A 24,570-nucleotide genomic window follows, 5' to 3' on the forward strand; every position below is an offset into this window, starting at 1 on the left:
GCGGAGATGTCTGCAAGGTGAAGGAGGTGACGGATTTTTCAGATTGGTTGGGCATGAAGTTTTTCATGTGCGCCAATTATGAATCTGATCCACCCGAATCTATTTCTGCGTACGTCAGGCCTCCGGTATGCTCAAGTCATCTAGATTATTGTTATTTGATATTATTGTTTACTTGAATCTGATCCATCCTTTAGTCTCCTCCTCCTCTCTGCATGTACTATCGTTGGATTGACACGGAAATGCCGGACTGGACGGTGACCGAGATTCGTGAAAGAGGTCGCCGTGCATGGGCTAGCTTGGACTTGGAAGAGCGTCGTGAGAAGGCTGAAGCAGAGGAGAAAGCAGAGCAGAAGAAAGAGTGGGAAGATTACTGTGTGGAGCAGAGTGCTTTTCTTAATGAGATGAAAAGGAAAAATCAAGAAGAGAAACTTCGGCTAGAGGAGGTTTACAGACAGCGGGAACAGACCTGTGAAGCTGAGAGGGAGAGAAAGAGAGAAAGGGCTCATGCCGCCAAGGCAACAGAAGAAGCTGGTGATGAAAAAGGAAAATATCCACGTTGGACTCAGTAGATTTATTTTATTGTATGTTAATTTGTGTTAGTTGTATCTTAATTTCTGCAAGTTGTATCTTAATTTCGGCAAATTGTATCTTATTTTCAGCAATGTCTATCTTAATTTTCGCAATGGGTATCTTAATTTCAGCTACGTGTATGTTCATTTTATCCCGCCATTTATTTCCCGCCTCGCTTTCCCGCCATTTTTTCCCGCGTATAGCTTTGCCGCCATTTTGTTCCCGCCTCGCTTTCCCTCCTCATTTTCCCGCCTCCCTTTCCCGCCTCCCTTTCCCGCCTCCCTTTCCCTCCTCGTTTTCCCGCCATTAGTTATTCGTCTGGCTCTGCTGCACCTATAAAACCCCCTCCGAACCAAGGTGGGTAAGGAGTGTCCTGAAAATGTCTCATTATCCTTTCGACCGTAGTTTTCACAGTGGTATGTCCGAGTGTCTTCTGCGCTTAGCTAGCAATTTCAAGATAGATAATAGAATAGTTTCATGGGACGAACTCATCACTAGTGACATGCTACTGAATGAGGTTGCCCACGCATTAGCTAGGAAGGGGTGGCCTGCAAGGACATATGAGGAGATTCGGAAAGAACTTATGCGGTTGAATGAAAGATGGAAGAAGAAAGGCCAACACATACGAGGTGGAGGTGGAGTAAAACATCCCTTTTTATGGATTGACGATAGTGAGGACGAAGACGATATCTTCATGCCGAGTACCAAGGCCAAGAGCGCATCATCGACGAAGGCCAAGAGCGCATCATCGACGAAGGCCAAGAGTAGCGCTTCGTCAAAGGGCGAGAGCTCTGCATCGTCGAAGGATGACGACGACTTTATGTAGTTTTTTTATGAACTCTACATCTTAATGTATCTTATTTTATGTATGTTATTTTATGAATCTTATTTTATGTATCTTATTTTATGGAAGCAACTTTAAATTGGAAAACTGCGTCGAAATATATCGAGAACTTTTATTTCATGAAACTACATAGATGTCTTGTACGTACATCTGAAAGTTTGAAACTGACATAGAGAGATGCAATAGTTCGCACACATACATAGACGAATCACCCTATGCGACGACGACCAGCTGGCCTTGCCCGACGACCGGAGGGTGACAATCGTTCAGGGGGTATGTGTTCACGAAGACCACGGCCGTACTGTCCCTCGTGTTCCTGTGTCTGTGACTCATGCATAGGTGGTGGAGTCTGAAATCCATATTGAGATGATGATTCTAAATTGTAGGTGAATGGCTGTGACTCAAAATTGATATAAGATGGACCAATAACGTCCTGCCCGAAAAAATCATTTATCATTCCTGGGAGCGTGCATTGAGTATCATGGGTTTCTGTGAGTATTTCTTTCTGTACGCCACGCTGGGTATGTTCATCTCCCCATGATGGATCATTAATTTCCTGCTCCACGAAAAATTGTGTTTAAAATAAACTGTGTGTAAAAAAAAGATGTGTAAATAGAAGTTATGTAATTGCTTATTATAATTGTACATACCTGACCGCTGTTGTAGCTTTGTGCTCCCTCGCTTGTCTCAGCCCAACGATTCTCCTCGGGCATCCTAATCCCTCGCGTGGGCAGATATGGCTGAGATCCTTGAGTGTGTGCGCCATATGCTGTATATGCATCTTGCTACACGAAATGAGTCTGTTCGGGCGTCGAACCTAAATCTGGAGCATTTACCTGTGATGTCTGCCCATGTATTGGTAGAGACGAGTCATGTCGTGGAAGTTTCGGCGTAGTATTAGTACCCTCTCCCCACCGCATGGACGACGACGGCGCCGCACTCGGTCTAGCTATCCACCGGCTGGACATAGTTACAACACCCTCACCATAGTTGTACGGGGTTGGGGGTTTTACTATCTGCGGTCGTCCTACAGGTAAGTATTCCCAAGACCACAACTGTACAAACTCGTAGGAGACACAAAGTAATGGAGCTTTAGATGTGAATGCAGTTTTTTGAGTGGCATCACATAACCCTCGGTATGTATGAGAAAGCAAAGCAGAACCAAAGCTATATGGTGGATTTTGGGGTAAAGGTTCGTCTACTATCTTTGCGGCAAAATAGATGAGACCAGGCAAAACTACCTCCCCGTGAGAATTAGGAAACATCACACCAAAGAGCCACAACAAATATGCAAACAAGTGTCTCTTCGTTGTCTCAGGATCAGCATAGGTAGACAAAATTTCGAAGTTAGTACGAAGCCAGCTGAGTGGGACACCTCGAGGCGGACCAGAATGATCTGATATGGGCATTTCGAGCCTCAGACGGCCAGAGACATCTGCTGGCCAATTAGGAGAAACTCGTGGATGTACCACTGGCACACCTCTAATTGGTAAAGTTGTGATCATTGACACATCTTTTAGAGTAGGTGCAAGCTCTCCACATCGGAAGTGAAATGTGTGGGTCTCCGGTCTCCATCTATCAACGAGGGATGTCAAAAGGGATGGGTCGGCAGTAAAACTACCTCGACGAGCTGCGATGTTCGCAAAATGAAGGAGTCCATAAGCCTCAAGGTGTTCAAGGAACCGATTATGTATTGACCAGGGCGTCTTTACGGTTCGAAGCCGGAAGGTCTGAGGAGGATTTTCATGATTTGGATTTATGAAAAGCTGGCAACGGTGGTGGTTGTCGTGATAAGCATTCAAAAGCTGGGGCATTTCAGCCATAACCTGCAATCACGATGAAATTAAATTAAATATTCCGAATATTACATCACGATGAAATTAAAATACATATTACGAATATTACATCACGAGGAAATTGAATTAAGTATTCCGAATATTACATCACGATGAAATTAAAATACATATTCCGAATATTACATCACGATGAAATTGAATTAAATATTCCGAATATTACATCACGAGGAAATTAAAATACATAGCATGATTACATATCACGAAGTGTTGTTGTTACGATACGGACACTCCCTACGCGGGTGACCAGCACACCTACATACGCGGCATCGCCTTGGTTCTCCCAACTGGCTGTGGTCCATGTCATTGCGATGACGCCTAGACTGACGCCGTCCCTTGCTGGTTCGCATCAATGCGGGATCCGGAACCCATGTGGTCCCTTCTGGCCGTAATTGCTTGTAGTTCATATCAATGCCCCATGCCCAAAACTCACCGTTTCAAGTGTTGTACAAATTGTGCATGTTGAAGTATGGTGATATGTATGGCTCGACACTAATTTGTTGACCTGCAGCTGCCCGCAATACGTGACTGCAAGGATATCCCAGAAGCTTGGGCTTGTTGCAAGTGCACTTACACGAGGTTGCGCCAAGCGTCACAGCTTGTTTTTTTGCTCCCCTGTGGTGACCCTTAACAAACTTTGCTCGCACACTAACTTCCCATTTATTCCTAAGTGCATCTACCTGCCTGCACCCATGTCTTTGCGACTTCTTTGCTTTGTCATAAGATGTCTTTGCATCTTCTCAGACCAGGTCTTGTTCAAATCTACCAGTGCCTTGGCAACGGTGACTCTATCTGCAAAGTATGACACAGTCCGGTTCCAAGTTTTATCAATTAGTGTTGTGATAGGTAGTGCCCTCACCCCTTTAAGAACACCATTGTACACATCAGACATGTTGCTTGTCATTATACCGTATCTAGCGCCAGTGTCCTGAGACTGCGCCCACTTGTACAAATTGGGACAATTCTCACTGATCCACTGGCTCAAATTTATTACTGTTTGACGACCCCTCCGGTCTTCTCTCGTCGGGAGGGATGCACACTCGATCTGACCATTGATACCTGCCCAGATAGCATTCATTTTTGCTGCAGTTTTCTGCATGCACATCCTCTTGAATAGCTTGAACCAATCTTTGTTTTTGAATTTCGAATAAAAATTAGCTGCCAAATGCCTCATGCACCACCTTGTCTCCAGATCGGGCCACCCCCAATCTGGATCTTGTGAAGCCTTAATTATCTCGAGCGCGCTTAATAGTCCGGTGTTGCGATCAGAGATGATGCAAACCCCTTCCCGATCTTTGATGACACCCATCTTCAGGCAACACAGGAACCATAGCCAACTGTGTTTGTTTTCGCTCTCCACTAGTGCATAGGCAATAGGAAGAAGTTGATTGTTTGCATCAGCTGCCATCGCCACTAAGAGTGTGCCCTTGTACTTTCCAGTGAGAAATGTACCATCAATTGATACAACCGGACGACAATGCTTGAATGCTTGTATAGTCTGGGCGAATGCCCAGAATAAGCGGTCCAGGATTTGCTCGTCCGGGTTCAATGGATTTGGATGTTCTTTCCGGAAAACTTGAGTCCCCCTGTTAGCAACTGAAATCTGATGCAACATTCTAGGGGCAAAAGAGTACGCCTCCTCATAGGTTCCATACAACCTCTGAAATATCTTTTCCTTTGCATGACGAGCCTTGCTATAGCTGACAGGGAAACCAATCAGATCAGATGCAGTTGCACGCAAAGCCCTAATACTAATATTAAGACTTTGCTGCACAATGGTTTGCATCACCTGTGACACATATTCTGCAGTCACATTGCGGTGCTCTGAAAGAGTGCCGGTTTGCTCACAACCATGTTGCTCTATTTTTGTGACATGCCATGGCTGACATACCCCAGGCTTCTGGCGAGCAATAACTCTTCCGCGGCAACCCGCTTCACGATGGATGCATATGAGCTTCAACTCCTTTTTATCAGACTGCTTCACTCTATGTTGCATGTGTATAGCAATTGCATAGCTATGTATTGCTTGTTTAGCAGATTTCTTATCTGGGAAAATCTGTTCAACTGCCAGACTCCCCGCGTCTAGGCTAGCAACAGAGTGAAATTCATTGGTGATACTCATAACCTGTAAAAACTCTGGGTTGATTGCTGCAGCGACCGCCTTCTCAGGAGGAACAACTTCATCATCATCTGATTCCGAAGAGGCAGAAGAATGACCATCATCGTCATCATCTAGCGCCTCCGGCAATCCCTCGACATGTTCGCTCATGTCAACGACCGCAGACCAATATCCCGTGTCATACACTTGTTGGCCACCTGTTGGTTCCGATGGGTCGGCGTCGGGGGCTACAGTTATGGCCATATGTTGGCCACCCCTTGGTTCCGATGGGCCGGCGTCGGGGGCTACAGTTATGGCCAACTCGGCCTCACCGGCACCGCTACTGCACTCGGCGACATCACTGGCAGAAATGAACTCCACACAAACCATGGGTTGTCCATACATGGAGTTATTGGGATTGCTTGCAAAACCCATGTACGATGTCCATGCTCTTTCACGAGTAACCCGCCGCAGAACCCAACGATTTCCTCCCTCAACCACGAAAGCCTCCATGGTCATTTTTTTTCCATTCATCGCTGAACCAAACACCGCTCGGATGCACCTTCTAACTGCCGCATACTCTACATTAACCATGTCTTTCACTACAACCGTAGTCATCCCGCACCTAGACACATCCACACCAGAAGGACCCTCACGTACGATGTGCCCATAAAACACTAACAAATTTTCCATAGTACCTAACGAGCAGCCATATTTACATCGTTAGTCCACTAAAAATCATATTCTTATATTTTCATTGTAATAACAACATCCATTACTTATCCTTTTTACATATAACAATTTAACAAATACTCACAGACGATTGTACATCTACGCATAATAATTTATATTGTACCATTTGTCGTGACACTACATCTATAAAATAAATAGAAGATGAATTACAATATGTCATTCATACCTCTGGTTTAATAAGGATATCATTCCGAATAGAAAATGTATAATATCAGCGAATTCCACCTATTTTCATATGAATAAAAATATTACACACATAATTATTTTCATGCTACCAAAAGTTCTAAAATACATATTGCATGTATATATATATATCACGAGTCATATATCTATGGGGTTGACAAATTATCATATAAACAAATATATTACACACGCGTCTTGCATGTAATAATACTAATGGAGTTAACATATTATTACATGTTTTTAACAAAAATGCTAGTTACATACACATTTTTTCGGCTGCTTTCTGAATACCAGTTGCATGCAAACACGAACAAATCATCGGTAATATATGAACAGAGTCGACCTATTATCACATGAACACAAATATGAACAGAGTCTCATACCTTGATCTTCAACTTAGTAGTTCATATCGCATCACAAAATAGTTCCACAAAAGTGATAATACACTCCCTAGGACAAAAGATAAACACATACTTAGAAACTAATCGAACAAAATAAAACATCATGCATGCAAACACGATCAACAGAAATGTAAAGCTCTTACCTTGATCTAACTTTTTTTCAACTACAACGCCTTCAAAATAGTTCTACGAAAGTGATAATACACTCCCTAAGACAAAAGAAAGCACATACTTAGAAACTAATCAAACAAAATAAAACATCATGCATGCAAACAAGACCAACAGAAATGGAATGCTCTTACCTTGATCTATCTTTTCTTCAACTGCAACGTCTTCAAAATCTAACTTTAAACCATCCAAAATCGTAACTTAAACCTTCATATGGAGTAGTTCTTGAGAAGAGAGTGAGAAAGAGAAAGAGAAGAGAGTGACACAGAAGGCAACGGCAGGAGAAGAGAGTGAGTGAGGAGGCAGCGACGCTGTTCGTTTATAAAGAAAAGTTTCACACTGTTTCGTCGGTGAAGAGCGGGAAAATTGTGCTACTGTTTCGTCGGTGGAGACTGTCTCAGCGTAGGAATCAACGATCCTCGCAATCAGCGCAGTCAGTGGCAATCAGCGCGACAACATTACACGCCGCTTCGTCCAGAGGCAGCAGGTCCCGCCTGGCCGCCAATTGCCGAGGCGGCAGGGCCCACCTCTCATTCCCGTTACGTTGCCGTGACGCGGGATCGGAATCTCGCGTCGGCCGCCTGGGCTCGTGGCGGCAGCCCTGTCGGCCGCCTGCGCTCATGGCAGCAGACCCCAGCCGCCTCGGCCGGTGGCGGCATGTGGCACGTGTCGCCTGGCGCACCTGCCGCCACGGAGGGGTGGGGGTCTTTTCCGTAGATTTCATCCACATGTGGTCTTTTTCGACAAATGCACTCGGCTAGGGGTCTTTTTGAACAAAAATTCTGTCATTTGTTGTAACAGTAAATTTTGTGGGTTCCCTCACCTCCGACCGGCATTCTATGAAGTGAGGGGGAGCTTTGTTAAACTGAATGTTGATGTTGCTTCTGATCATGGTCTGCTTAGGAGCATGGCAGAGGCTATTCTCATAGATGAAAAAGTAAGGTTCATTGTTGGCGGAAACTAGAGGATGGAGTTGTGTGTTGTACTCACAGCAGAAGCATTGGCTCTTTAGGTTTGGTTTACTACTTGCACAGAGGGCGGGTTGCAATCGCCTTATTATCAACTTCGACAATATGGAAGTGATTGACACGATGAAGAATGGAGGACAATTGGCGGGAGCAGCGACGACAATGTTCGACGATTGCTACTTTATGGTTGTGATTTTCCGATTACTAGGTTTGAACATTGTAATAGGGATGCAAATAAGGTTGCTCGTGAACTTGTTAGGATAGCGAAATTTTCCATGACAAGGGATTGGTTTGAGGAGCCGATGGAGGATATTGTATCTTTTCTTATTGACGATGCAACTGTTATTTATAATTAATAAAGTTTGATGTTTTATTTCAAAGAAAAGTGAGGGGGGGCTTGGACCTTCAAAGGCACATTCAAAACTTAAAATTACCATGATTTGTATGGTTTTCATCAACATCATCCCGCGGAGTGTAAGGTCGCCAAAAGAAAAGATACTCTTGTTCTTCTCTTGTCATGGTGGTGTCTTATCGAACTGCGGCACTAAACGAGAGAGTTTGTGTCTATAGAGATTTGGTGTGTCCGAGTTGTAGATTTTTGGTGTATGTCCTCACACATCGTTCATATGGATTTGATGAGTTTGCAGTTGTGCTTTCTGTTGCTTTTTTGGGGGTTTACTTTCTGACTTTGGAGTCCTTTGACGTTCTAGTGAAGATTTTATCGTTAGACAGTCTACCTCCAAAGGATCATCCCCGGCTCAAGTATGTTCAATGCTCACTAATTCCCATTTTGGATGAGCAACCTAAGAGGATTTCTGCTATGAAGGTAGTCGAATTCCTACAGGTGTACGAGTGAAAAAACCACTCCCCGTTATGATTACAGTTTCTTCACTAAAGCCTTGACAATATTGTGTGTTACAAAGAATCACTAGTAGAAAACGTGCATTATCAGCGGGCTTCGAAAGTTGTTGTGACCAAGCAAAACAAAATCGCATGTAATACCCATACGAGAGACGATTACTTTTATCATAGTAAGTTACAGAGCGGTTGGTAAGCCGGAACCACCTCCAGGAAAGATTGGAGGGGGTTAGTTCCTCAAAGAAGGTTGTACGTTCTAGGTCAGTACAAGCCGTTTCACCATCAAAACTGTCTACGGTTGGTGACTACCTATGGGCTCAGCCTTTTCCTACTCTTTTTCTAGGGTTATCACGCACCACATCCATATTTTCGTCCATTTCACCTCAAATTCCCCCTTCCCAGTCCAGGGCCAAACCCTGGCACCACCGACCTCCACCGGCCTCCCCAGATGTACTCCATCTCTTGCAGGTGAGCTCCCAGGTGTGGCATGCCTTCACATCAATGGATTTATGTAGGGGTGGTTGGTGTATGCATACGGATTTTGTTTTTAAGGGTAGCATTTGTATGTTTATGGATATTGTTTGTATATAGGGAAAGCTGGTGTATGGTCATGGATATTGTTTGTAAGTTTATCTATTGTATGCTTGTGGATTTTGTTTATAGTGTTAGTTGTTGTATGATTATAACTTTTTGTAGTTCTTGTTGCACGAACCTATAGACCGATGATGTACTGTAACCTTTACACATACCTAAGATCGGGCTAGCTTTGTCTTGTACTCCTATGTGTTAAAGAATAACTTAAATTCTTTAACTCGTGCTAGCCAAGGCAGTAATGCCTTTGCCATAGAAATTTAAGGTTCATTACATTATGTTAGGTTTGTATGTCCTATGTACCTTCAAATTAATTACCGGTCCATTTTAAAACTAGATAACACTTATTTGCTGAAGAAGATATCCATTGTAGTTGCATTGCACAAAAATATGACTATGAATTTGGTGTTTTGTTTGAGAGAATCTGTTGGATCAGAACTATCAATTATACCAACGTAGTTTGTCACTTTTTCCACCGACACATGTTCCTTGCATAAATATTACTCTCTCCGTTTCAAAATAAGTGTCTTAAGCTTAATATAACTTTGTGCTAGCTCTAGTACAAAGTTAAGACGGTTATTTTGGGACAGAGAAAGTATATAACTAATCCATGATCTTGATGTTTATGTATATCACAGGGTGTATTAGCTTTTAGTTGCATGACATAAAATAACTAATTTGGAACGAAATACGTACAGATGACTTCTTCACTACAATAGTTGTCAGATTTTACTGTCGGTTTAGCGCAATTTTCAATTTCTTATGGGCCGCATTCTGCCGAGGAAGAAGAATGGTATAATTTCCCCTCTGATTTTATTTTTAGTTGGTCACTCTACAGACGACTATCTTTTCATTTGTACTGGTCATTTCCTTTGATAATTATGAGATCTAAGACAATGTTGATCACATTATAGCTAATTGAGGATCGTACAATTAATGGTGTGAATCCAATCAGGGCCGTGTTATCCTATGTAGGAAAGAACTTCTTTGCTCTCTTTTTTGAAACGAAGGCAAATATCGCCTTATCTATTAATTAAGTAGAATATGTTTAGTTATTTACGAAAAATCAGACGAAAACCAAAAAGAAATCATAGTCTAGGATGCATTTTGGGAGCCCTCTTCCTTAAAAAAGAAGGTGAGTCAACGCTCTGTCCTAACGACGTGACGTTGCGACTGAGCGACATCAATGGGTTGGAAAGGTGCTCTGCGTGGCGATTAAGTTTGGTTGAAGATTAATTTTGCCAAACCAAAGTGTGGCAAGCCATTAAAGTGTGACAAGCCATAAAGTGTGGCTGAAAAAACGAATGCCAAACTTTGGCAAAAGTTGACAAGAAAATGGACTTTATGACAAATGGACCGTAGCGACAATAAAGTGTGGCAAGCCAAAGTGTGGCAAAAACCAAACATATGCCAACTAAACTGTGGCTGCCAAATTTTGACTTGGCAAAGTGTGGTCGGGAACCAAACAAACCTAAGGCTTTGTACGTGACGCCTACCAGTTGACACCCAACGACCAACCGTGCTCACGAACCTTAAAGACGGGCCGTGCGACGCTCCCGCGAAATAACTACGCGTACCATCATTTTGAGCTCTACTCGTACAAGTTCCGGTGAGGGCCGTGCAAAGCCTACGAGGATCGAATGGGCATACTCACGTACATACATGAACGGTGCCTCCAAAATGTGTGGGCGAGATAATTTGTGGTCGGCATCGCAAGCATTCATATCATATGTCGCCAGGCTGCATTTCGTCAGAGACCCGAGTGGTTTGAACATGTGTCGGCCTTGTTTACGTTGCCGCTTCCATGGAGCTGCAGTGCAAATTTATACTACTCTGCCGTGCTCTGCGGCGACACGAAATCAGTAATGGCCACCGGTCATCACCATCCGTTGCCTCATCTTCTTCGCTTGTGCAGCTCGTGCACCGCTTTCAGCGGAGCTCAAGGAGCTGTACTGTGCATGGTACGAAGGAGAAGACATGGAAAGGAAACGCACCTTGTGGCACCGAACCGGAGGGGAAGGAGATGGTGCAGAGTGCAAACGACCTGGAAGAGCAAAGGGGCCGAGATAATTCCTCTTGAATCTTGATCCCTTTCGGGACCGGTGGCAGTATATACCAGGACAATGGTGAAGACAGGGACAGCAGCAGCAGTACATTTCCTCCTGTCCGTAGCCATGTTTCAACACATGGTCCGGCGGCGGGAAGGTGGTGTGGTGTCCGGGTGCACGTAAAGGGCATTCGGTGTCGAGCTCGTCGTGCTTGCTCGCCCCCAACCAACTCCCAACTATCAGCGCGACCGACGGGCTGCCACCATTTTCCACGCTCCATTAGTGCCGCCGGCCCCTTCAGACTTGCCGCGCTCAACCTTGCGACCGCGATGCCCGCATCACGGTATCACCAGCACGCACGCAGCACGCTCTCGTACCAGATTCGTAGCCCGGTCCCCATGGCCATGGGCCATGGCCCATGGGGGCCTGCTGCCCCACTGCCCCTGTTCACCGATCTTGACGAGCAGCAACCAGCTCGTTTTGCTCAAAAAAAAAAAAAAAGCAACCAGCACGTACTGTACGCTACGCACGTAGGCCAGCATGGCCCCATAAGTGCTTTGGGCAACACCCAGGCATCCTGCAACCACCGGAGATGGACGACCATTATGGGGGTCGGTCCGGTCCATGGAAAAACTGATTCTCTCTCTCTCTCTCTCTCTCTTTTTTTCCGGGATGGAGAAACTGATACTCATACTCTATACGATGTACCAGGACTCATACGCCTAGCACGTGTGAAGTGGTCAGGCGGCGAACGATCGGTCTCCGTCGCAGTCATGCTCCTCGCCGCGCAACCGTCAGCCGGACAAGACGTGGAGGCGCGCGCCACGCCGCCGGTGGAGCCGTATCGGCATGGGAATGCCGGGACGACGGCGACCGACATTCAAAACCGCGCGCGCGAGGCAGGGACGGTTGAGTCGATCGATCACGACGACCAGTTGGCAGCAGTGGATGCGCCTGCGCTGCACGGGCGGGACGTCGTTTTTCGTGTGCGTCCGTCCGTCAGTCCGTCCAACTCTAGCCACGTATGGCGTACACTCAGTTCTGTACCGTACTCGTATTGTACTATACGTATTACCTGCACGGTGATGCATGGCTGCAGCTACTGTGTAGGAGTAGGAGTGCTGCATTGTTTGCGTCGGGGCAGTTAACAGATGGAGCTGCGCAAATTAATTCCCCGCAACCTAGCTACCTATCCACCCTCTGACTTGCTTCTATAAATATCGACGTTCCTGCTCGGCACAAGGACAACATCTCCTCTTGTGGCAGTTCCAGTTGAGCGAGCAGATCATCCTCACATTGCGAGGGGCCTGCCGTCAGCTTCCTCATTGCTGCCCTCTGCCCTGCCCTCCATGGATAGGCTCGTCGCAGCCGGCATTCTTGCCTTCCTACTGGTCAGTAACCTTGCTCACTCCCTTTGTTTTGCGTTCCTAATTTAGATGGTGGTCGCTGATGGTCCCAAATCTGACCGTGTAATTTGCATGCAGATCGCGTCGGTAGGAAGCCATGCAGCTCGTGCTCCGGGGCAATACTGGGAGTCTGCTCTTCCCAACACTCCCATGCCAAGCTCCCTCTCTCAACTCCTCGACACGCAAGGTATAGTACCTATCTCTTGAGCAAACAGCTTCGGTACACGGGGAAGCATTGACCCCTTCTCCCTGTTTCCCACAGCCGGAGGCACGTCGGTGAACGTCGGCTCGGGCGGCGTCCATGTCGACGCGGGCCATGGGATGCCTGGGGGCACGACGGTCGATGTGGGCAAGGGTGGCGTCGGCGTCAACGTGAAGCCTGGCAGCGCCAAGCCCGGCGGGACTACGGTCGGCGTCGGCAAGGGCGGCGTGGGTGTCAACGTCAAGCCTGGCTACGGCAAGCCCGGGGGCACAACAGTTGGCGTTGGCAAGGGCGGCGTGGACGTCAACGTCAAACCTGGCAGCGCCAAGCCCAGCGGCACCGGCACGACGGTCGGCGTTGGCAAAGGTGGCGTGGACGTCAACGTCAAACCTGGCAGCGGCAAGCCCAGCGGCACCGGCACGACGGTCGGCGTTGGCAAAGGTGGCGTGGACGTCAACGTCAAGCCTGGCTACGGCAAGCCCGGTGGCAGTGGCACCACGGTTGGGGTAGGGAAGGGAGGCGTCGGCGTGAACGTGAGGCCTGGCGGCGGCACCACGGTCGGCGTCGGGAAAGGTGGCGTCGGCGTTAACGTGAAACCTGGCTACGGCAAGCCAGCTGGTGGCACCGGCACGACGGTCGGCGTCGGGAAGGGCGGCGTCGGCGTCAACGTCAAGCCTGGCTACGGTAAGCCAGGCGGCACGACGGTCGGCGTCGGGAAGGGCGGCGTCGGCGTCAACGTCAGGCCTGGCTACGGTAAGCCAGGCGGCAAACCCCGGGGTAAGCCTGTCCACGTCAACGTCTCACCCTTCATATACAACTACGCCGCAACGGAGACGCAGCTGCACGACGACCCCAGCGCGGCGCTCTTCTTCCTGGAGAAGGACCTCCACGCCGGGAAGAAGATGAGCGTCCATTTCATGGCCACCCCGGGCGCCGGAGGGAAGTTCCTGCCGCGGAGCGAGGCCGACGCCATCCCCTTCTCCTCTGAGAAGGCCCCCGAGATCCTCAGCCGCTTCTCCGTGGCGCCGGACTCCGCCGAGGCGGCGGAGATGAAGCAGACGCTGCGGGAGTGCGAGGCGGCGGCGGGCAAGGGGGAGAAGAAGTCGTGCGCCACGTCGCTGGAGTCGATGGTGGACTTCGCCACGTCCAGCCTCGGGACCAGCCACGTGAGGGCCGTCTCCACGGTCGTCGGGAACGGGAAGGAGGGGTCGCCGGAGCAGGAGTACACCATGACCGGCGTGAAGCGCGCGGCGGGGGCCGACCAGCTCGTGGCCTGCCACGCGGAGCCGTACGCGTACGCCGTGTTCGCGTGCCACCTGACGCAGGCGACCAGGGCGTACACGGTGTCCATGGTCGGCAGGGACGGCACGGCGGTGGAGGCCGTCGCGGTGTGCCACGCCGACACGGCCGGCTGGAACCCGGGGCACGTCGCGTTCCAGGTGCTCAAGGTGAAGCCCGGCGGCGCGCCGGTGTGCCACTTCCTGCCGCAGGACCACGTCGTCTGGACCCGCCGCGGCTGATGAAGCCCGGTCGACCCGCGCCGTTGGTAAGCACCATATACAGTTGTGCTTTGCCCTATATTATGGTATCTTGCACCCTAGCATCGCTATATACATTTCCCTTGTTTGGTACCTATTGTGTTTTGATGGCGTGGCGTTGCCAGTATCGCCAGCTTGTACGGAGTGGCACGTTTGATGTATAGTTTAGCACGTTGATGATGATGCAATAAACAGACTGGTACTTATTTACCTCTCTTTCACCGTACATTGATCAGTGCTGTTTCCGTTTCAAAATCGATCGAATCGATCGATGATGTAAAAAAGACTTCTCTTGATCGTCAATGCTTCGATCATGAGGCTGGATCAACTTAACCAGGCACAGGCTTTAAGTTTTAGAGCGTCTGTTTGGCTGAAACAGATCTCACCAACGAACCAGGCAATCAAGATGCCACCGGTTTATTCAAGGTTGCCTCGGCCCAGTCCAGGGCCACAATCAGTACAGCAGTTACGAAAAAGAAAAGGTGTATGAAACTAATGCTCCGAAGAAGAACCAAGGACAAACGGGTACATATACGGGAGATAATTCGACTTGTTTTGTCCGACTTCGTAAAATCAAGTTGTCACTCTTCATCTTTGAGCCAAACCTACATCGTCCCGAATACGGATACAACAGTGAAACTGGGAATGTGTCTGTTTTCCCTTGTAAAAAATTGGTCCAAGAATAAATGATCTGTATTTATGTCCAGATATACATCTAATTTCTCGAAACCTTTGATCTACGCTAAATTGCTACCCCGTAAACAATTACGGGGCACGATTGATTGTTTGTACATACTTTCTGGCCCTGTTTGACATGACAATCACGACCAAGTTTCAATGTTAAATTTACCAGCCCTTTCCAGTTTCCTGCGCCATCCTGAAGCAGCATCACCGCCCTTTTGGCGGACAACTTCTTCTAGTGCAGCTGTAACATCAGCAGGCATTTTGGTAGAAGACCCTGCAACGTATATTGAAGCCCCAGAGCATAATATGTTCCACACTCTCGCACTCTGCTCCTTTATCTTGTGTTGTACATACACCTTTTGAGGCTGATCCCTGGAAAAAGCAACAAAGAAACCACCGCCCTCTTTTAGGGACAGCACTCCCTTGTCCTGGGCATGCTTCAACCAGAAGTCCCTGTATAGGAAATCCCTGCCTTCATTTCTACAGCCGAAAAAGAATAGAATGGGAGCTGTTGGTCCTCTCGCACTCTGCGCGGCCCTTTCCTCCACAAATGCTCGAAATGGTGCACATCCTGTTCCTGGTCCAATGAGTACAAGAGGAGTCGATGGCTGCGGAGGAGGCAGGGATCCTTTGTGTACCCAACATGGTATAAGATTTTCTGCACATAAACACAGTGACAATTAAGGGAGGTCGATGCTTCTTTTTCTTCAGGGTGAGTGGGTAGATGTACCAAGTTAAAGTGAAGAGTATGTATTATTACAGCAGCAGCAGGAGCAGTGACATCCAGAAAAAGAACTGAAGGAAAGAAACAATGCATACCTTCATTTGGACTCAGACCTGCCAGCCATGTGGAGCAGAGACCCTGCCTTGTCCTCTTGAAAGGAGTAAGCCATGATACAATGCTAACAGTCAAGTGTATCTGATTTGGATGTGCTAATGGCGATGACGATATGGAAAAGGCTCGTTTCTTTAATGGAGGAGTTAGTTGCACCAGCCATTCAAAAGGCATGTGCACCGAGGGAAAATCCTCCAATACCTAAAAGTAGCACAAAATCATCTCTCATTGTTCAACCATGAAAAATAAATTCCAAAGACAAATGACCTATTGTCATATAACTTCCACACGCAACTTTTTGTATTGCAAGAAAAACATAAATAAAATCTTCAGTAGAGACATAACTTACTTCTAGAACAGTTCTACTCTCCTTTTGATTGTACTGGTAGAGGTCATCTCTTCCTTCAGGAGAAGCAAAATACTGAAGCCTTTCCTTTTCATGTTCAGCTGTCGCAAAATGGCTCATGATCTACAGCAGAAAATTGATGTTGTGTGAACATCAAAGATGTCTCATTAGTCATATATATACATCAGGATATCACTGGCATCCATAAGCTAATCAACAGCTATAAAGGAGGTGTATGGGATAAAGCATTCAGGGCAGCTGTTCTTGCCTCAAAGAAATACCGTCGAGGGGAAGCTGATGCAACATCCATTGTCAAAGCAACAAACGTCTGTAACTTGATGCGACCCATCGAGCCATTCAGTAGTGAATCGAAAGAAACTTCACTCCCTCCCTTTGCTCTAATCTGGGCAAACAAAATATAGTCTCTTTTTTAGTTAGCTATAAATAACTTCAACAGGTTGACTAGTTAAGAAGATATTAAAAGGCACACCTATCTCTACTTTTCTCCCCCTTATTGATAAACTCAATAACCATGTAGTTGAGAAAAAGAAAGGATGTAGGAAATCTAAACCATATAGCTTGCTACAAAAGCACTGACCCGGTTAAGGAAGTTGTATTTAATTTTGCAACAAACAATACGCGACAGTTACTAATATGGAACGAGATAATAAAGGAAGTTGCATCAGTGGCAGAGAAAACACACATGTCCAGAAACTAAATCAGCTAGATAAAACAAAACAGACCAACCTACCGTTATGTAGCAATCTGGATCCAAGTTACAGCGTTCAATGAAAGCATTAATAACTGACGGATTCTGACTTGGTAGAACTTCTAAAGCATCGCCAACTTGATAACTGATCACCTAAAATGACAAAGAACAAACAATTTTTCAACCTCTTCATGTTAACAAGATGACTGCAAGGTAACATCATCATATGGAACAAAGAACGCACAGACGACGGATCTTCCAATTCAAAATGGCGCACATCTTTCTCAAATTCCTCCTTAGTCAAACGCTGATTTGTTACCTAAAAGCGTTAGCAGTATCGTCAGTGACATGAACTAAGCTGAATAAAGATGGATAGACTAAATTACAACAATTGTTACATCAATAACCTATTATATACTCACAGAACAGGTGGAGCATCCCCACAAATGAACCGTAACTATCACTAGTCTGTTATTTATCATACCACCACCCAGATATTATTTATTACTCTAGTTCATTAAGGTTCAACTTTCCTTTTAGCATGGTAAATATCTTCCAGTGCAAACTGAATCTCCTGAGCAAAGCCGCCTCACACTTATGACATAGAACTGCAACTTGAACTTGGCATGCACAGTTAGTGGCAAGCTTCTCACAGCATAATGGACAGTTGAGGTGTCTACAGAACAAGTAACAGGGCATCAACTGGTGTTATAGAGGTTGCCTATGGTAATTTGGTAAAAACTTGTGTATGGTGGACACTTGTCCGCTCCCTTTTTCCCCACAAAAAGAAGTTTGTCTATGGCGAGCACTTGCCTGCTGGAAATAAAATTTGTCAAATAAGCTAAATCCATAGTAAGGTGCCTTGCCAGTCAACAGAAATCTACTCCAGTCTTAATGCAAAATACTAATTCAGTGCAAGTTCAGGAGAGTTAAAATTCACCCAATTAAATTCTAGGTTACGTAGTCTACTCTACTTTATACAGTTCAAACCCTTTAAATGGTGTTATTCTCAGGAGCAAATACTACATTCAGTAAATTAACACAACAAGGGCTATATTTCATATGTAACTAGAGAAGATTCCCTAGTGATGAATGTGTAATCCTATTTAAAACTGCTAGATCATCTGAACCTGAAATAACCAACCATAAATGAGCGATACAAATTAAGTGAAAATGATTATAAAATATTGAACACTTGGAGAGGGTACGGAACGTGCCATCTTTAACATGTATTGCGGTGCTCCATCATTATGGAACTTCAGAGCAGGGGACATTGAGCGTGCTCTCTCAATTAATTTCTTGGAGTCTGATGGAAAAAATGACAGACAGAATCTTTAGAAGAGATATTATACAACAGTTTACAGGTTACCGCTGACATTAGAATGATTCATAAATCACACCTGAAACAATGGAATCTGGAGGGGCATCACTGCAAGAGTAATATATGACTTCGATCTTTGCATCCCCCAAATAATTCAAATTAGGATTAATGATATCAGTTATTCTTGGTAGAAGTGACGGGTTTGCTTTATTCAGTGATTCCCACAAAGACAGCAACCAAGGATCTAGAGCTCCTTCATATCTGACACACAACAAAATAATCCCTGGTAACTTTGGGAATTTATTTCCAATACGAAAAAAAATGCTTAAAAATTTGATAACCAGCAAAATATGACATTAGACTTCTCCAAAAGATGCAATTGAATATAATCATACCCTGAAGGGTGTAGATCATCTCCCAAGCCTATATCTATGATTAGTTCTGCACCAAGTTGTAAAAGCCTTCTATCAATCTTCTTTGCAACAAACTGCAGTGGGTATGCAAAAGTGAGCAGGAAAACAGAGACAAGAAACCAATAAGATTTAAAAAAAATAGAAGTCATGATCCATGAGCAACAAAGGTTAAAACCTACCTATCCCCCCACCTAGTTTAAAAACACTCCTGTAATTTTATTTTTCTTGAAGTCTCCCCCCACGGTGACAGTTTTAAAAAAACAACTGTTTAGAACATGCAGCATGACAACAAAGTAGCAATGAGAAATGAGCATGCAGCATGGCAGCAAAGTAGAGAAATGAGCATGCAGCAAATGCAAGTTCAGAACACATAGCCGTCATGTACAGTATTTCATAACAATTTCTTACATGGCGCAAACTAGAGTGTTCTATCCATAAGTTAAATTCCCCAAAACAGTGAACTACAGATAATTTTAAGTTTTTAACAAATCACGGCATTATCTTAAAAGGCGCAATGGCAAGCTATAATATCCTTATCATCAGAGGACTAACATTGTACTTCTGGTAGCCTGAATCCCCGAGACCAAATACGGCAAAACGGAGCCCTTCCAGCCACCTGGTACCAAGGTCCTTCTTAAGAAGGTATCTCCAAAACCCCTGTCACGTGCAAAACCCATTATGGAAAGAAAGAAAAACTCAATTAGCAAAACCAAAATCGACAAACTTGCAAACAAAAATGGATTTTCAATTCCCCTTTTACCTTCATGGAATCCGGGGGATCGCCCTGCCCCGTGGTGGACGCGACGAACACCACGGACCTTTCGCCCGGCAAGCAACTCTGCACAAAAAAAAAAAGGTTTCATATGACCACAGATGGGAGGGCTGCGGGGTGGGTTTTCTAGGGTTAGGAACTTACGGGGTCAAAGCTGTCCATGGAGAGGACGTCGACGGCCGGGCAGCCACCGCGCTCGGCCTCGCGCCCAACACGTTCGGCGGCGTCCATGGCGTTGCCGGTCTGCGACGCGTAGAGCACGAGGAGGCGGCCGGTCGGCGGCGGCGGCGGCGACGGAGAGGGCCCCATGGGTCAGAGAAGTTTTTTTTGTTGTTGTTGAGACACTATGAGTCAGAGAAGGTGATGCGTGTGGTTTGGTTTGGCTTCAGGCTATTCGGGAGTGCCCCACGGACCACGGTCGCCAGCTCCCAGACTCCTCCGCCGCCTGCCGGCGGCCAGCTTCTTCTCGCGTCAAACCAGGGATCGACCAGGCTTCTGATGATGACTCCGTCCCGAGTCCCGAGCGCTCGGCCAGGCTGGAGGCCCACATAGAGCGTTCTGAAGGCCTCCTTCGGCTGTGGCCTGGAAAAAGGAATGGTGGGCTGCGTCAAACGGAGCAACTAATTAAGGGTTTTTTTTTTTTTTTGCGACGAACTAATTAAGGGTAGGGGCCGCTTGGAATCGATGTATTTTAATAAGTACGTTCGTATTTGTTTTGCAAGTGTATTTTATTGATGGTGCATGATTTTCAAGAAGTGCCAACCTGCCGGCCCACTTGTGTGCGAAACATGCAAGCACACTTGGGGTTACCGACTGTTGGATGGACTCCCCGCCAGGTTTCCTCATGACCAGTGTGATGGCTGATCGTGTTGGTGCCATTGTTGTTGAATAAAGCTCATAGTTTTCCGTAAAAAAAACGGAGAATAAAAGGATGCATCGTGATCTGTATATTTTACAGGTGTAAAAGGGTTGGAAACGATAATTCAATTAATAGTATCTTTGGAGGGCTTTCGTAAAGGTCACTTTTCTTTTTTCTTTTGGGTCTTAAGAGCATGCCAGGTCGTTCGTCCAGTAGTCGCATGTGTTATGTTTTGGACGCATCTTCATTTTTTTATGTGTTTTTGGGTTTTACTTGCTTTTAGGGAAGGCTTTGATTTTTGCTTTGTTTTTCTAGTTTTTGATGAAAACATTGTTTTACAGTTTTTTTATTTTGGAAGTAGCGTTTTTTCACAAGATCACAATACGTGCTTATGCGAAAGCATAGTTGTGCTTTCATAACAATAAAAGCACATCATGTACCTCTATGACAAGGTATGTGCTTTTATTTTTTATTTTTGCGCAGAACAAGGAGATTTTATTCCAACTGTATAGAGTTACAATCCTCAACAACCAACATGGTGATGCATGGAGGCGGTCTACCCAACCAACAAGCAGTACTATCTCCACTTCTACCAAAGTTTGCTAAACAATGGGCAACTCTATTTTGTTCTCTACTGATTTTAAGAATAGAAACCTCCCTATCCAAAAGAAAACTCTTAATCTCTGAAACTAAAAGACCATAAGCCGATCTATCAAAGGTATCAATAGTAATCATCTTGAATGCAACAACACAATCAGATTGCAACACCACCGGTAATGGAGAGTGAGTAGTCGCCAATTGAAGCCCTTCTTTCATTGCTTGTAATTCAGCCTCGAGCGCATCGTTGCAATGAAACAACTTACGATAGGAAGCAAAGATAACAGCCCCTTTATCATCTCGGAGAATCGTCCCTGAACCCGCAGCCCCATCGACAGGATTAAACGAACCATCAACAGACAGGGCAACCACATTGCTCACCGGGGCCGGCCATGGCTTAGCCGAAGTGCTCGTGGAAGAGGCCCTGGGAGGAATAAGATCCACAACAGGAGTTTTGCCTTTCAAAAGATCCTTAACGCCCAGGGATATGTTCTTGTAGGAATTATAGTAGCTTGAGAGAAAGGAGCATGAAATATCGAGCGGGGGTACCGGTTTGCCGTGAAAGATTTCGTTCCGTAGATACCAGATTCTCCAAAGCACCATAACAATTCTGCTTCTAATGGATTTTGGCGCCTCCACCAGCAGATGAAACAGCCACTCCATACCTGTACATGCGATATCCGTCCGAGGGGGCAATGGCCAGACCGACTGCATTGAGTCCCAAAGTATCGCCGCATTTGGGCAGACCAGCAGAGCATGAAATGACGTTTCCTCATCACGCCCGCATAGGGTACAAGTAGCCCTAGTGCTCATATGTCGCCGATGCTTCTCTACCGAGGTTGGAAGAGACCCAGAGATCACCTGCCAAGCAAAATGACGCATCTTTGGGGGAGCTTCGATATTCCAGATCATTTTCCACATAACCCTATCTCCCGTCGGTGCCGAAGATGATGCACATGGACTAAGTTGGCTCCAACATGAGGACATAGCAAAGTGATAGGCAGTCTTAACAGAGAAGTTACCAGATTTATCCCATGGCCATGAAATAAAATCCTCCATTTGGCGAGCGGAAGTGCAGATTTTCATAATAGAAGCGACATCCGCCGGGCAAAAGAATTGCTGCAGTAGATCGGACTTCCAATTCCCATAAACATCGAGGAAGTCCTTTACCTTGTTCAGGCGACAATTTCGCTTTGGTAGAATGGGAGTGAAAGGAGGACCACAAGGGATCCATGGGTCTCTCCAAACACGAATTTGTGCACCATTCCCAACCCTCCAGATCGTTCCTTTTTTCACCAAAGCAAGACCATGTTCGATTCCCTTCCACACCGTCGAAGAATTGGACGGAAACACCGTGTCAACAAGATTGCCATTAGGAAAATATTTCGCTTTTAGAAGTCTAGCACATAGGGAATCCGGTGTAGTGAGAAGCCGCCAAGCCTGTTTAGCTAACAGGGCTTGGTTATATGCGTGCATGTCCCTGAAGCCAAGTCCTCCACGAGACTTAGGAAGTGATAATCTTTCCCAAGCCACCCATGCCATCTTCCTCTTCCCATTCTCAACGCCCCACCAAAACTGTCGCATCATCTTTGTCAATTCATCGCACACTCACATAGGGAGTTTGAAAATGCTCATAACATATACCGGGATGGCTTGAGCAACTGCCTTGATAAGCACTTCCTTGCCAGAAAACAAAGAGTATCGCTCATTCCATTCAATCAGGCACTTGCTCACCCTGGATTGCAACGATTCAAATCTTCCTTTGTGCATACGCCCTTCTGGAACAGGAAGACCTAAATATTTCGGCTCAAAAGCTTGTTGTGTAACCTCGAGAATCTTCTTAACTTCCTCTGCCACTTGAGGAGAGCAACTATCTGAAAAAAGAATGAAACACTTGGAAGGGTTTATGAGTTGACCTGTAGCTGATGCATAAGTGTTCAAGACACCCTTAACAATTGTTGCAGACTCCATATTTGCACGGAAGAAGAGCAAAGAAACCGTCCGCAAAGAGGAGATGTGAAATAATTGGGGCTCTCCTACAGATTTTGAGAGCCTCCGTCCCTCCTTGTTGGACTGCCACATGTAGTAGAGATGAAAGTGAGTCAGCCACAAAGAGAAACAGGAAAGGTGACAAGGGATCACCTTGACGAATGCCTCAGGTAGGAGTAAATTGTTCCAACAAACGTCCATTAAACCTGACGGAGAACTTCACGGATCTCACGCATATCATAACTAAAGACACCCATCATGGTGCAAAACCCCATTTCAGTAAAGCTGCCTCCAAATAATCCCAATCCACTCTGTCATATGCCTTGGAGAGGTCGAGCTTGTAGGCACAAAAATCTGCATTCCCCGCATTGGATTGGATATGATGAATGCATTCGAACGCAATGATGGAGTTATCTGAGATCAACCGCCCAGGGATAAAAGCTCTTTGATTTTCAGAGATGAGCTCCGACAAGCAAGGCCTCAACCTGTTGACCATACACTTCGAGACAACCTTATAGATAACATTGCAAAGAGAGATTGGTCGGAACTCCTGCAGGTTTGCCGGATGTTGGACTTTAGGGATAAGAACAATGCTTGTGTCATTAACTCCTCGGGGCATATGTCCAGTGTCAAAAAACCGACGGACTGCTGAAAAAATATCCTCCTTTAGACAACCCCAATTCCGTTGATAGAACCTAGCTGGGAAACCATCAGGGCCTGGTGCTTTTAAAGGACAATTTGGAATAAAGCATCGGCAATCTCCTGGTCTGAGAATGGGGCCAACAGATGATCATTTGTTTCCGTAGTGACTCTTGGCATTAGGGTCTCCAGAACGGGAGAGGGGTCCAAAGTCGGGTCCTTTGTATACAGCTCCTGGAAATATGACGTTGCGATACGTTCCATCTCCGAGGGCGACTGACACCAGGAACCATCGCTCTTCTGCAGCCTACGAATGTTATTTCTTCTCGCCCGCCAGACAGCCTGACGGTGGAAATATTTCGTATTGCGATCACCTTCCTTCAGCCAAGAGATGCGGCTATGTTGCAGCCACATCATCTCCTCACGGTATAGGAGCTCATCTAGGGCTTGCATTTTCTGACGGACTAACCGTGAGTCAGCATCAACAATTTGTAGGTGTTCAAGCTCCTTACATAAGGCCTCAATTTGTTTCTCAACCTGGCCAAAATTGTCCTTGCTCCATTTACGAAGATCAGCCATGACAGATCTCAGTGAGTCTGCCACATTGCCCAAGTCACCATCCGAACGTGATCTTGCCCATGCTCTTGAAATAATCTCCGAGAGCTTTGGGTCACGCTCCCACATGATCTCATATTTTGGAGACCCCTTGCGACGACGATCCTCTGATGAATCAAGAAACAACATAATAGGACAATGATCCGATCTCGGGGACACGAGGTGTTGAACTCTGACATACGAAAATAGTTCTCTCCATTCTTCGCAAGCACATGCTCGGTCCAGACGGACACGGACATTGCCTTGTCCCTGTTGCCCGTTGTCGAAGGTATAAGGCACACCCGAGAACACTAAATCCACCACTTCACAC

The 24,570-nt window shown here is 46.1% G+C and overlaps 3 protein-coding genes across 3 annotated transcripts; 1 reads left to right on the forward strand and 2 right to left on the reverse strand.

Annotated features, from left to right (window-relative positions):
• Nucleotides 1–1,487: 1,487 nt before the first annotated feature.
• Nucleotides 1,488–2,188, reverse strand: LOC123440212. The gene is made up of 2 exons (XM_045116781.1): nt 2,065–2,188; nt 1,488–1,970 (listed from the first exon to the last, which is right to left on the reverse strand). Exons 1-2 carry the CDS (start codon nt 2,125–2,127, stop codon nt 1,623–1,625), a joined length of 411 nt encoding a protein of 136 aa, XP_044972716.1. The 5' UTR covers nt 2,128–2,188; the 3' UTR covers nt 1,488–1,622.
• A 10,377-nt stretch (nt 2,189–12,565) lies between these two features.
• Nucleotides 12,566–14,691, forward strand: LOC123444345 (BURP domain-containing protein 3). Its single transcript, XM_045121033.1, has 3 exons — nt 12,566–12,726; nt 12,820–12,928; nt 13,004–14,691. Exons 1-3 carry the CDS (start codon nt 12,685–12,687, stop codon nt 14,461–14,463), a joined length of 1,611 nt encoding a protein of 536 aa, XP_044976968.1. The 5' UTR covers nt 12,566–12,684; the 3' UTR covers nt 14,464–14,691.
• A 354-nt stretch (nt 14,692–15,045) lies between these two features.
• LOC123444344 (NADPH-dependent diflavin oxidoreductase 1) lies at nt 15,046–20,116 on the reverse strand. The gene is made up of 12 exons (XM_045121032.1): nt 19,706–20,116; nt 19,550–19,627; nt 19,342–19,446; nt 18,772–18,863; nt 18,456–18,637; nt 18,273–18,361; nt 17,300–17,374; nt 17,098–17,208; nt 16,615–16,749; nt 16,350–16,469; nt 15,985–16,201; nt 15,046–15,823 (listed from the first exon to the last, which is right to left on the reverse strand). The coding sequence occupies exons 1-12, from the start codon at nt 19,868–19,870 to the stop codon at nt 15,303–15,305; spliced, it is 1,890 nt and encodes a 629-aa protein (XP_044976967.1). The 5' UTR covers nt 19,871–20,116; the 3' UTR covers nt 15,046–15,302.
• Nucleotides 20,117–24,570: the final 4,454 nt, after the last annotated feature.

Source organism: Hordeum vulgare, chromosome 3H (genome assembly GCF_904849725.1).
Source record: "Hordeum vulgare subsp. vulgare chromosome 3H, MorexV3_pseudomolecules_assembly, whole genome shotgun sequence".
Classification (NCBI taxonomy): Eukaryota; Viridiplantae; Streptophyta; class Magnoliopsida; order Poales; family Poaceae; genus Hordeum; species Hordeum vulgare.

Bases quoted from the DNA above. Each gene is read 5' to 3' on its own strand.
- LOC123440212 (XM_045116781.1), bottom strand. From the start codon at position 2,127: ATGCCCGAGGAGAATCGTTGGGCTGAGACAAGCGAGGGAGCACAAAGC. The intron at 1,971-2,064 runs GTATGTACAATT...TTCGTGGAGCAG, and splicing joins AAAGCTACAACAGCGGTCAG to GAAATTAATGATCCATCATG.
- LOC123444345 (XM_045121033.1), top strand. From the start codon at position 12,685: ATGGATAGGCTCGTCGCAGCCGGCATTCTTGCCTTCCTACTG. The intron at 12,727-12,819 runs GTCAGTAACCTT...ATTTGCATGCAG, and splicing joins GCATTCTTGCCTTCCTACTG to ATCGCGTCGGTAGGAAGCCA. The intron at 12,929-13,003 runs GTATAGTACCTA...TGTTTCCCACAG, and splicing joins TCAACTCCTCGACACGCAAG to CCGGAGGCACGTCGGTGAAC.
- LOC123444344 (XM_045121032.1), bottom strand. From the start codon at position 19,870: ATGGGGCCCTCTCCGTCGCCGCCGCCGCCGCCGACCGGCCGCCTCCTC. The intron at 19,628-19,705 runs GTAAGTTCCTAA...TTTTTTGTGCAG, and splicing joins CCATGGACAGCTTTGACCCC to AGTTGCTTGCCGGGCGAAAG. The intron at 15,824-15,984 runs GTATGCATTGTT...GTTTATGTGCAG, and splicing joins AGGTCTGAGTCCAAATGAAG to AAAATCTTATACCATGTTGG.